This window comes from Hemitrygon akajei, chromosome 20, assembly GCF_048418815.1.
Source record: "Hemitrygon akajei chromosome 20, sHemAka1.3, whole genome shotgun sequence".
NCBI lineage: Eukaryota > Metazoa > Chordata > Chondrichthyes > Myliobatiformes > Dasyatidae > Hemitrygon > Hemitrygon akajei.
The window spans coordinates 1,829,249-1,842,783 of record NC_133143.1 but is presented as its reverse complement, the minus strand read 5'-3'; the positions used below and the strand labels follow the sequence as shown (position 1 = coordinate 1,842,783).

The 13,535-nt window shown below is 39.2% G+C and overlaps 1 protein-coding gene across 4 annotated transcripts in view; it reads left to right on the top strand.

Moving 5' to 3' along the window:
* Nucleotides 1-13,535, top strand: part of ulk4 (unc-51 like kinase 4) — a 730,951-nt gene that overhangs the window by 374,612 nt on the left and 342,804 nt on the right. For all 4 annotated transcript variants that reach the window (XM_073072965.1, XM_073072962.1, XM_073072961.1 and 1 more), the window contains one exon: nucleotides 2,605-2,699. In XM_073072965.1, coding sequence (XP_072929066.1) covers nucleotides 2,605-2,699 — 95 coding nt within the window. The remainder of the gene's footprint in view (nucleotides 1-2,604; nucleotides 2,700-13,535) is intronic.

Genomic DNA, 13,535 nt, shown 5'->3' with positions numbered 1-13,535 from the left:
TCCATCCATCCCTCCCCACAAACCTCCCACCGAGAATATCTCTGCAAGCAGCCTACATCTGCCAATTCAGCTCCTTCCTCACCTCCATTCAGGGCCCCAAACAGTGCTTCAAGGTGAGGCAACACTTCAAATGTGAATCTGCTGAGGTTCTCTATTATGTCTGTAATGGTATTTTCAATGTGGCCTCCTCTAAATTGGTAAATTGGGAGATCGCTTCATTGAACACCTCCGCTCCATCCACCAAAAGCAGGACTTCCTGGTGACCTAACATGTTACTTTAGATTCTCATTCTTGTTCCAACATATCAGTCCTTGGCCTCCTCTTGTGCTAAGGTGAGACCACCCTCAGGGTGGAGAAGCAACACCTTATATTCCATCTGGGTAATCTCCAACCTGTATCATGAATATTGATTTCTCCTTCTGGGTAAAAACAATTTCTTCCCCCTCCCCTCTTCTTGTAATCCCTATTTTGGCCTCCTACCTCTTCTCACCTGCTTATGACCTCTCCCTGTGTCCCCTCCTCCTTCCCCTCCCCCTATGGCCCACTTTCCTCTCCTATCAGGTTCCCTCTTCTCTAGCCCTTTATCTTTCCAACCCACCTGGCTTCACCTATCTCTTTCTAGCTCTCCTCCTTCCCCTCCCCCCACCCAGCTTTTTATTTTGATGCCTTTCAAACCTGGAGAAAGGTTTTGGCCTCAATTGTTTATTCACTTCCATAGATAATGTCTGACTTGCTGAGCTCCTGCAGCACTTTATGTGTGTTGCTCAGTATAAATGTGTTTTTCCAGTCTCTTGGTCTGTCTGGAAAGCTGGGAAGAAGATGTCAGTCTGAAAAAAATCACCATTCCATTCAAGCAGAAAGTGAAGTTCATGGACAGGAACCATATGACCAACTTGTAGTCACAAAGTGCTACAATATTCCAAAACAAATTTTGTGGCAGATAAAACCAATGAAATGCAATTAAAATTAATCTCATACATAATCTTAAAATGCACCTGTCATGCTGTATCCTCGAACCCAAGCACAGGATCACAGACTCAGAAGAGCTAAACAAAACTAGGAATTATATTAACAAATGAGACAAAACAAAACAGTAGAACATACAAGGTCCTAGATAACTCATCAAAAACATCAGTAGGCAAAATCAGGATGATCGAGACCCTGAGGGATAGCACTGCCCCTTTAAATATACTCCAGGGCACATAGGAAACTGTACCTAGCTAATAAGACCCCAGACTCATAACAAGCTTACAAGTAACCATTCTAATAGGAGACAAAAGTCCGAGGATACTTAATTGGACACTGCAAAGTATCGGAAAATTAATTGGAAGTATCCAAGAACAATTACAACTTAAGTGTAAATTAGCAAAGACCTAACAATGATACATAAAAAACCTGAAGTGCAACAATACAGATAATTATAATTAATAAAATGCAGAGAATACAAAAAAAACTAACTGTGTAAAACTCAGAGCTCTTAACATAATCTGCCAATGACCTAAGGTCGTGACAACACCAAAGATCTTATAGACAAAAAAGCAAAGAATCAAATCAGAATCGGGTTAATTATCACTGACTTACATGATGTGAAAGTTGTTCTTTGGCGACCACAGTAAAGTGCAAAGACATAAAATTAATATATATTATAAAATAATATGTCTATAAAAATAATGATGTAGCTTTCATGGGTTCATGAACTGTTCAGAAATCTGATGGCAGAGGCAAGAAGCTGATCCTGATCATTGTGTGTGGGTCTTAAGTCTTTTGAAACTCTTTTTCAATGGCATTAGTAAGAAGATAATTATTTATGGAGCACTTTTCATACAGGCGATGTAGTTTAAAGAGCTTGACAATGGAATAAAGTGCAAACATAAAAATAAAAGAAAAAATAAAAATAATTATGAAAATAATAGATAAAAAGAAAAAAGGTGTTCTGGAGGATCCTTAATGATGGATGGTACCTTCTTGAAGCATTGCTTCTTGAAGAAGACCTCAATGATGGGGAGAATTATAACTTTGATGAAGTTGGCTGCTACTTGCAAGCCTTCATTCCAGGCTGTGATGTAACCAGTGGGAAAGCTCTTCACTGTACATCTATAGAACTTTGCAAGAATATTTGGATACGTACCAAATCTCCTTGAACTCCTTACGAAGTAGAGCCGCTAGTGATTGCATCAATGTGTTGGGCCCAAAACTGAACCTTGGAAATGTTGACACCCAAGAACTTAAATTATGGCAAGTTTCTCATTATTTTAATGTGCTGTTGGTTCCAGTTTTAACTGTTCAAGCAAGTCTACCACTTAGTTTTTGGGATTGTTCCATACTGCAACAGGGGATTAGACAGAAATTATAACTAACTAATGAAATAATACAAAAAAAGAAACTTGATTGTCAGCAACATTTTGCAGCTGCAAAAAAAAGCAGTAAAATCAGAAAAACTCTTCAAACACGGACAGTTTAGCAATTGAAGAATCAGGATGGTGTCTGTATATGGTGAGTAAAGTTTGAGAAGAGTCCATTTTAATTACATGTCCAAATACTATTCAGCACTGTCAGAAAGTTCACTTCTCAGATATTACAATATTTTTGTTGATTCAATTTTAGGTCACACTGGTTCAGAAGAACTTATCAGAATAACCTTTTCCTCATGGGAGGCCGTGACACAACATCCATCACTCCTGAGTTCACATCTATCCACAGTAAGTAAGGAAGGTCATAATGTATGAATAAGTATAATTTTAAATCCAACAGGACAGATTAATGACTTAGAAAATCAACCCTGTTGTAGAAAGGACATTATCACTCCAGGCAGACCTTTCTTCAATGTTGTAGTGGTGGAGGCTCACTCAGCTCAACAACGTTAATGGAACAGATGAGAACACTGGATTACAGGAACTGTTATTAATTTTCCAATGATCAGCTCTTCATGTTAAAGACTTGGTCCCATTCTGGCAATTACTTATCATCAGCACATGCACTCTCTTGGTTGATGATCTGCAGCAGTTGTTGCTGCCATAGTGCAATGGGGTTTAAATTGTGTGAATGTCAGAAATGTGAAATATAAACAGAAAGTATATAGCAGATCTGTCAGCATGTCGAAGGAAAAATATTATGCATCTCCCCACCCTATCTACTTTTCCCATTGTTTCTGTTTCTATTGTCCACTTTTGTTTCTTCAAACTACAAAGTAAAATTTATTATCAGAGTACATACATTTTACAATATACAGCCCTGAGATTCTTACTCTTCAGACATACTTAGCAAATCTATAGAATAGCAACTAAACAGTTGCAATATAAATAAACAATATAAATAGATGCAATATAAATAAAAAGCAATAAAGAATGAGCGTGAAATAACAAGATAGAGTCCCCAAAGTGAGACCATTGGTTGTGGGAACACCAGAAGCAGAATGAGTGAATGAGTGTAGTTATTCCCTTTTGTTCAGGAGTCTGATGGTTGAGGGGTAGTAACTGTTCTTGAAGTTGGTGGTGTGAGTCCTGAGGCACCTGTACCTTCTACCTGATGACAGCAGTGAGTAAAGAGTATGGCCTCTGTGGTGAGGATCTTTGATGATGGATGCTGCTTCTCAACGTTTCATGTAGATGTACTCAATGGTTGGGAAATTTTTACCCATGATGTACTGAGCCAAATCCACAACCTTTTGCAGGATTTTTCACTTAAAGACATTGGTGTTCCTGTTCCAGGTCATAATGCAGCCAGTCAGCACCCTGTCACCACATATCTATGGAAGTGTTCCAAGGATTTTGATGACAAGCAGAATCTCCACAGTCTCCTGAGAAAGTAGAGATGTTGTCATGAGCTCAGCAGATCGGGCAGCATCCATTGAAATGAGTAGTCAACGTTTTGGGCCGAGACCCTTCGTCAGGACTGAAGGAGGGGGCAGGGGCCCTTTAAAGAAGGTGGGAGGAGGGTGAAAAACGAATCAGAGGAAAGATCAAGGGGTGGGGGAGGGGAAGCAGGGAGGGGATAGGCCGGAGAGATGAAGAAAGGATGTAAGGGGAAAGCACTGTGGGTAGTAGAAGAAGGCAGAATCATGAGAGAGGTGATAGGCAGCTAGAAGAGGAGACAGAGTGAAAGTTGGATGGGGGAAGGGAGGGGGAGGGAATTATCAGAAGTTGGAGAATTCGATGTTCATACCAAGGGGCTGGAGACTACCCAGACGCTATATGAGGTGTTGCTCCTCCAACCTGAGTTTGGCTTCATCATGGCAGTAGAGGAGGCTATGTATGGACATATCCGAATGGGAATGTGAAGGAGAGTTGAAGTGACTGCTCGTTTCAACAGATGCTGCCTGACCTGCTGAGCTCATCCAGCTTGTTTGTACGTGTTGATTTGACCACAGCATCTGCAGTGAACTTTGTGTTTTCTGAGATGTTGTCATACTTTCTTTGCAATTAGATTTATATAATGGGTCTAGGACAGGTTCTCTGAGATAGTGACATAAAAGAATTTAAAGTTACTAACCCTCCAATGATTACTGGCTCATAGACTTTTGCTTTCCCTCTCCTGAAGTCTACAATCAGTTCCTTGGTCTTATCGACATAGAGTGAGAGGTTGTAATTACATCACTCAGCCAGACTTTCCATCTCCTTCCTGTATGCTGATTCATCACCACCTTTGATACAGCCCACAACAATATGTCACCAGCAAATGTATATATGGTGTTGGAGCTGTGTAAAGCGAGCAGAGCATGGGCTAAACACATACAGGTTTCCCCCGCTATCCGAAGGAAGAGCATTCCTATGAAACCATTTGTAAGCCGAAATGTCGTAAACCGAAGAAGCAATTACCATTAATTTATATGGGAAAAATTTTTGAGCGTACCCAGACCCAAAAAATAACCTAACAAATCATACCAAATAACACATAAAACTTAAAATAACACAAACATATGGTAAAAGCAGGAAGGATATAAATATGGAGCCTATATAAAGTAGAAATATTGTATGTACGGTGTAGTTTCACTTATCAGAATGGGGAAGACAGCGAGCCAAAATCGATTTGGAGAAAAAAAATCGGCATGTACACATCTACACACATACATGCATGCACACACAACTGCCCACACAAGGCTTCACGGTCATTGTAGTCTTTCTCGGGGTAAACGCACGTATAAAGAGGGTGTCTTTTTTTCATAAAAGCAGAGATCCTCTTTGGTTGGCGAAAGCAAGTACAGGTGGCCCCCGTTTTTCAAACGTTCGCTTTACGACAGCTCGCTGTTAGGAAAGACCTACATTAGTACCTGTTTTCGCTAACCAAAGAGGATTTTAGCTTTTACAAAAAAAAGACGCCCGCTTTATACGTGCGTTTACCCCGAGAAAGACTACCATGACCGTGAAGCCTTGTGTGGGTAGTTGTGTGTGCATGCATGTACATGTGTACACATGTACGTACTGATTTTTTTTCTCCAAATTGATTGTGGCTCACTGTCTTCCCAATTTTGGTAAGTGAAACTACACCATACGTACAATATTTCTACCTTATATAGGTTGTGTATTTATCATATCATTCCTGCCTTTACTATAAGACAAGCTGGATATTGTTCATCTGTGGCTGACCCAACACGGTATAAAGAACTACTGCGTGCTTATTCTTGCAGAAGCATGGCTCCAGGACAACATCCCACGCCCCATCAGTCTTCAGGCTGTTCCACTCAGAGACTTGTCCTGATATTATTTTGTGCCTATATGTGCAATCATAACTATATGTGCTGTGTGTTTCTGTATGTACTTTGTTTTGCACCTTAGCCTGAAGCAATGCTGTTTCCTTTAGCTACATACATGTGTACGGCAATTAATTTAAAACTTGAACTTAACATAGAACTGTACAATATATTCGAGGCTTTTGGCCCACAATGTTATGTGACCCTTTAACCTACTCCAAGATCACTCTAACCTATCCTTCCCACATAACCCTTCATTTTCTTTCAATCATGTAACTATCTAAGAGTCTCTTAAATTTCCCTAATGTGTCTGCCTCTACCACCACCCTGGCAAAACATTCTCTGTGTAAAATGACTAATTCTGACATCAGCCATATACTCTCCTTCAAACATCTGAAAGTTAAGCCCCCTCGAGCGCCCTCTTCTTTGTGGTGGCGTGTTGGGGAGGAAGCATTAAGAAGAGGGACGCCTCACGTCTTAATAAGCTGGTAAGGAAGGCGGGCTCTGTCGTGGGCAAAGTACTCGAGAGTTTAACATCGGTAGCTGAGCGAAGGGCGCTGAGTAGGCTACGGTCAATTATGGATAACTCTGAACATCCTCTACATAGCACCATCCAGAGACAGAGAAGCAGTTTCAGCGACAGGTTACTATCGATGCAATGCTCCTCAGACAGAATGAAGAGGTCAATACTCCCCAATGCCATTAGGCTTTACAATTCTACCGCCAGGACTTAAGAACTTTTTAAAAGCTATTATTAATGCTTTCTGAGATAGTGATTTAGATGCATATCATATTTTTTACTGAGTTAAGTATTGTATGTAATTAGTTTTGCTACAACAAGTGTATGGGACATTGGAAAAAAGTTGAATTTCCCCATGGGGATGAATAAAGTATCTATCTATCTATCTATCTATCTATTAGCCTTTTCCATTCCTTTTCTGGTGTACCACTGTATTGTACCTATGCCTGTTATCATCTTGTACACCTCCAACAGGCCATCTTTCAACCTCCTCCTCCAAAAAAAGGGAAGTCCTAGGTCGCTCAACCTATCCTCATAAAGACATGTTTGCTAATCAATGCAGCATTCTGGTAAACTATATTCCCTCTAAAGTGTGCATGCACACACCTTGTGCAACTAGCGCACAAAGGAATTTAAAGTCTGCACCAAGGGTTGTCACCCTCTATCTCATTGGCTTTTATTTCTTAATCATACCCAATCACATTTCCTTTTCCGATTTCTAATGCAGACGGTGTTGACAACATGGAGTTTGAGATGATTTGTCTGCAGATTTTAGAACTAGCTGATTTATACTGTTTTTATTGCAGAACTTATTCAGTACACACATGTTGTCACTGGACAAAAAATTGCACAGCATGTGGTTTTTGTGCACACAGGTCATGACAAATTAGAGGGAAAATCTCTGGTAAGTCTCCTCTGCACCCTCTCTAAAGCCTCTACATCCACTGTATAATGAGACAACCAGAACAAGACACAATATTCCAAGGGTTTTATGGAGCTGCAACACTATCTCATAGCTCTTAAATTCAGTCAGCAATATCAACTTTTGGAGAACTTTGAGGGATTTATAGATGTGAGCCCCAAGATCCTTTTGTTCCTTTACATTGCTAATAATCCTGCTATTAGAAACATAGAAAATAGGTGCAGGAGTAGGCCATTCGGCCCTTTGAGCCTGCACCGCCATTCAGTATGATCATGGCTGATCATCCAACTCAGAACCCTGTACCTGCTTTCTCTCCATACCCCCTGATCCCTTTAGCTACAAGGGCCATATCTAACTTCCTCTTAAATATAGCCAATGAACCGGCCTCAACTGTTTCCTGTGGCAGAGAATTCCACAGATTCACCACTCTCTGTGTGAAGAAGTTTTTCCTCATCTCGGCCCTAAAAGGCATCCCCTTTATCCTTAAACTGTGACCCCTCGTTCTGGACTTCCCCAACATCAGAAACAATCTTCCTGCATCTAGTCTGTCCAATCCCTTTAGAATTTTATACGTTTCAATAAGATCCCCCCTCAATCTTCTAAATTCCAGCGAGTATAAGCCTAGTCGATCCAGTCTTTCTTCATATGAAACTCCTGCCATCCCAGGAATCAATCTGGTGAACCTTCTCTGTACTCCCTCTATGGCAAGAATGTTTTTCCTCATATTAGGGGACCAAAACTGCACACAATATTCTAGGTGCAGTCTCACCAAGGCCTTGTACAACTGCAATAGAACCTCCCTGCTCCTGTACTCAAATCCTTTTGCTATGAATGCCAACATACCATTTGCCTTTTTCACCGCCTGCTATACCTGCATGCCCACCTTCAATGACACCCAGGTCTTGTTTCTCGTTGCACCTCCCCTTTTCCTAATTGGCCACCGTTCAGATAATAATCTGTTTTCCTGTTCTTGCAACCAAAGTGGATAACCTCACATTTATTCACATTAAATTGCATCTGCCATGAATTTGCCCACTCACCTAACCTATCCAAGTCACCCTGCATCCTCTTAGCATCCTCCTCACAGCTAACACCGCCGCCCAGCTTCGTGTCATCCGCAAACTTGGAGATGCTGCATTTAATTCCCTCATCTAAATCATTAATATATATAGTAAACAACTGGGGTCCCAGCACTGAGCCTTGCGGTACCCCACTAGTCACTGCCTGCCATTCTGAAAAGGTCCTGTTTACTCCCACTCTTTGCTTCCTGTCTGCCAGCCAATTCTCTATCCACATCAATACCATACCCCCAATACCATGTGCTTTAAGTTTGCACACTAATCTCCTGTGTGGGACCTTGTCAAAAGCCTTTTGAAAATCTAAATATACCACATCCACTGGCTCTCCCCTATCCATTCTACTGGTTACATCTTCAAAAAATTCTATAAGTTTCGTCAGACATGATTTTCCTTTTACAAATCCATGCTGACTTTGTCCGATGATTTCACCTCTTTCCAAATGTGCTGTGTTATCACATCTTTGATAACCGACTCTAGCATTTTCCCCACCACCGATGTCAGACTAACTGGTCTATAATTCCCCGGTTTCTCTCTCCCTCCTTTTTTAAAAAAGTGGGGTTACATTAGCCACCCTCCAATCCTCAGGAACTAATCCAGAATCTAAGGAGTTTTGAAAAATTATCACTAATGCATCCACTATTTCTTGGGCTACTTCCTTAAGCACTCTGGGATGCAGACCATCTGGCCCTGGGGATTTATCTGCCTTTAATCCCTTCAATTTACCTAACACCACTTCCCTACTAACATGTATTTCCGTCAGTTCTTCCATCTCACTAGACCCTCGGTCCCTTACTATTTCCGGAAGATTATTTATGTCCTCCTTAGTGAAGACAGAACCAAAGTAGTTATTCAATTGGTCTGCCATGTCTTTGTTCCCTATGATCAATTCACCTGTATCTGACAGTAAAGGACCTACATTTGTCTTGACCAATCTTTTTCTTTTCACGTATCTAAAAAAGCTTTTACAGTCAGTTTTTATGTTCCCTGCCAGCTTTCTCTCATAATCTTTTTTCACTTTCCTAATTAAGCCCTTTGTCCTCCTCTGCTGGTCTCTGAATTTCTCCCAGTCCTCAGGTGTGCCGCTTTTATTTTTGCTAATTTATATGTTTCTTCTTTGGACTTGATACTATCCCTAATTTCCCTTGTCAGCCACGGGTGCACTACCTTCCCTGGTTTATTCTTTTGCCAAACTGGGGCGAACAATTGTTGTAGTTCATCCATGCCATCTTTAAATGCTTGCCATTGCATATTCACTGTCAACCCTTTAAGTATCATTTGCCAGTCTATCTTAGCTAATTCACGTCTCATACCTTCAAAGTTACCCTTCTTTAAGTTCAGAACCTTTGTTTCTGAATTAACTATGTCACTCTCCATTTTAATGAAGAATTCCACCATATTATGGTCACTCTTACCCAAGGAGCACGACAAGATTGCTAATTAACCCTTCCTCATTGCTCAATACCCAATCTAGAATGGCCTGCTCTCTAGTTGGTTCCTTGACATGTTGGTTCAGAAAACCATCCCGCATACATTCCAAGAAATCCTCTTCCTCAGCACCCTTACCAACCTCTTTCTGTCTTCTATGAATAAGCCAATTCTGAATCCACACAGACAAGTTTTACTGGATGTCATACATCCTGACCTTCTGAATGACCATACCACGGAGAACCTAATCAAATGCCTTACTAAAATCCATGTACTGTATATCACACGCTGTGTTCTATCTTCATTAATGTTCTTTGTCACATCCTCAAAGAATCAATCAAGCTCGTGAGGCGCGACCTGCCTCTCACGAAGCCATGCTGGCAATCCCTAATCAGACTGTGCTTCTCCAAATGCTCATAAATTCTGTCTTTAAGAATTTTCTCCAATAATTTGCCCACAGTGAAGTAAGACTCACTAGACGTACTTCCCAGGGTTAACCCTACTCCATTTATTGAACAAAGGAATAACATTTGCCACCCTCCAATCACCTGATACTAATACTGTGGTCAGTGATGATGCAAAAATTATTGCTAAGGGCACAGCAACCTCTTTCCTTGTTTTTTGGAGTTACTGGGGTAAATCCCATATAGCCCCAGGGACTTACCTCTCCTAATATTTTTCAAAAGTTCCAGCACATCCTCTTTCTTTTTTTTCGTAATTTTTTTTTATTGAAGTTCATCATCAAACAAACATTTCCATAAGATGTATTTCAGACATTGTACATATATATCATATAATCATATATGTCACAAATCTCCACAAAGTATTTATCTGAGGTATACACTTATAGAAAAGAGTGGAAAGAAAAAACAAGCAAAAGGGAAAAACTATACAAGCAGGGAGTGATTTTTTTTTACACCATATTCATTGATTTGTGAGAATAAAATCAGGCCTATGAGGCATTATGTAGTTAAACCATTTTTCCCAGTATGAATCAAATTGTTCCAGCTTATGATTAACAGATGCTGTTATCTTCTCCATTTTGTAAATGTCCATTGTAATTTCCATCCATACATTTAAAGTTGGGCTCTCCTGTGATAACCATTTCCTAGTAAGATTTTTTTTACCAGCCACCAGCAGTATATTCATTAAATATTTATCTCTTTTCAACCATTCTTGAGGTATATATCCAAAATATATGATCTTACTCTCTAAGGGTATTTCACATTTAAAGATCTCTTATTGGGCATTGTGTATCCCCCTCCAATAGTCTTTGATAACAAGGCAGTCCCAAAAAATATAATAATGATTTGCATTTTGATTTCCACAATTTCTCCAGCAAACAGGGAGGTTACTATCATAATGGGATTTCTGAGAGGGTGTAATAAAATATCTTATCAAGTTTTTCCATCCAAACTCCCTCCATTTCTGTGAACTGGTACACTTCCATTGATACCTCCATATTGTTGTCCATTCTTCCTCAGATATAATTATCCCTCCTTCCTTCTCCCATTTTGTTTTAATGTATGAAGTCAAATGTGTTTTAAGATTTGACAACCCCTTATACATGCTTGAAATGATTCTACTACCGTTATCTGAATTATATGCTTTTCTAAATAGCTCTATCAAGTATGGACTTGCCTTGGTTACATTTTAAGCGTTCTATTAACATATTGTAGCATCTGTAAATACCAATAAAAATCTAGTTTTTCTAGTAAGTGTTTCTCTTTAAGCATTTCAAAACTGAACAGTGTTCCTTCTTTCATTATGTTGCAAAGAACTGTTATTGCTTTAGCTGTCCAGTCCTTAAATCTAGCATCCAGTTTATTCGGTGTAAAATCCGAGTCATATGCACACCATTTAAGAATTGCAATATCTCTCTCTAGATTATATTCTTTTATAGTAGTTTTCCATATTTTAAGAGTCAATTTCACCTATGGGTTATCAATAGTATTTATGTACCTTTGCAGGTTGTTATCAGCCAAAATTGCTTGTATGGGGATGGGAAGTACCCAATCCTCAATGTTTTTCCATTGAGCGTCATATGATGGGTTACACCAACATATCACAGCTCTCAACTGTGCTGCAAAATAATAATCAGGCCTATGAGGCCTCATCCCCCGTTTTCCTTTGCTAATTGCAAAGTTTTGAGACGAACTCTAGGCCTTTTACCCTGCCAAATATACCTTGATAACATCTTGTTCCATTCATTGAATTGATTTTGATTAATCTCTATTGGTAGGGTCTGAAAGAGATATAACAGTCTGGGCAGTATATTCATTTTAATAGACTCAATCCTTGAACTGAGACTGAAAAAAGGAATCGGGTTCCATCTTGCCATATCTTCCTTAATTTTTTTATATGAAGGCTGATAATTACATTCTGATAATTTTGCCAAATCTTTTGGCATAATGATGCCCAAATATTTGAAAGACTCTGTTTGCCATGCCCAGGGGTATCGACTTTCAATTTCTGTTGGTAGGCTATAGTAATATGAAAGTAATTGGGTTTTATCTATGTTGATCTTGTATCCTGATAATTGACCATATTGTTCAAAGTATTGCATCAATTTAGGTAAAGAGTATGTTGGTTGCCCTGGATAGATCAAAATGTCATCCGCATAACAAGCCAATTTATGCTCTGTCCCTTTAATAGTAATTCCCCTGATATCTTCATTCTGTCTGATGTATTGAGCTAATGGTTCCAGATGTAATGCGAAGAGTAGCGGTGACCATGCACAACCCTGTCTCGTGCCCCTTTCTAGGGTAAGACTATTTGATAAATATCCATTGATTTTAATCCTAGCAGTAGGATTGTCATATAGTGTCTGTATAGTTTTAATAATTGTGTCTTGGAAACCAAATCTATGTAAAACTCTGTAAAGAAATTTCCAATTAACCGAATCAAATGCTTATCACTATTGCTTCGATTTTATTTTTTTGTATATGATCCATAATGTGAAGTGTCCTTCGTATATTGTCTTGTGTTTGGCGTTGTTGTATAAAACCTATCTGATCATTACGTATCAGTATGGGTAGAAAATCCTCTAACCATTTGGCCATGATGGAGGTAAATAATCTATAATCTACATTAAGAATTGATATTGGTCTAAATGACCCGCATTCCATTTTATCCTTGCCTTCTTTCGGTATTGCTGAGATTATCACTTCCTTCCAGCTGGGTGGCATTTGTGCCTTTTTTAGAGCCCAGTTCAGTGTGGGGAGTAGAACAGGAATTAACTCATTTTTAAATTCTTTGTACCACACTGCTATATACCCATCTGATCCTGGTTTCTTGCTTAATTTAAGCCTACTAATTGCAGCTTTTAATTTAACTTCAGTTATGTCAGCAGTCATCGTTCTGTTTTGTTCTTTGCTTAAGTGGGTAACTCTAGAGAATTCAGGAAGGTGTCAATTTGGGTTATGCTTCTCCCTGGAACTTCGGAATGTAGAGTTTTGTAAAACACTTCAAAAGCTTCTTGAATTTCACTTAGCTTATTTTTTATCATTTCCGTTCTTGGATCCCTAATTCTATGAATTGTATTTTCTGCTATTTTTTTTCAGTTTCACGCCAGTATTTTCATAGATTTCGATCCACTTTCATAATGTCTCTGTTTCAGAAACATTAAATTTTTCTTGATTTCTTGCATAGTCAAACTATTAACTTCATTCCTAATTTTTTTAAATTCCCCTAATGTATCCTGTGCCAAATTCAGTTTGTGTTTTTTCTCTAGTTCCTTCAGCCTATTTTGTAATTTCTCTGTTTTATTCCTTTTTTTTTCTTATATGAAGATATTGCTATAATTTTACCTCTTAAGACAGCCTTCAGAGTATCCCATGGAGTGGGAGGTGAAACCTCTCCATTATCATTGAATTCTAAGTAGAGACCAATTTCTTTTTTAAT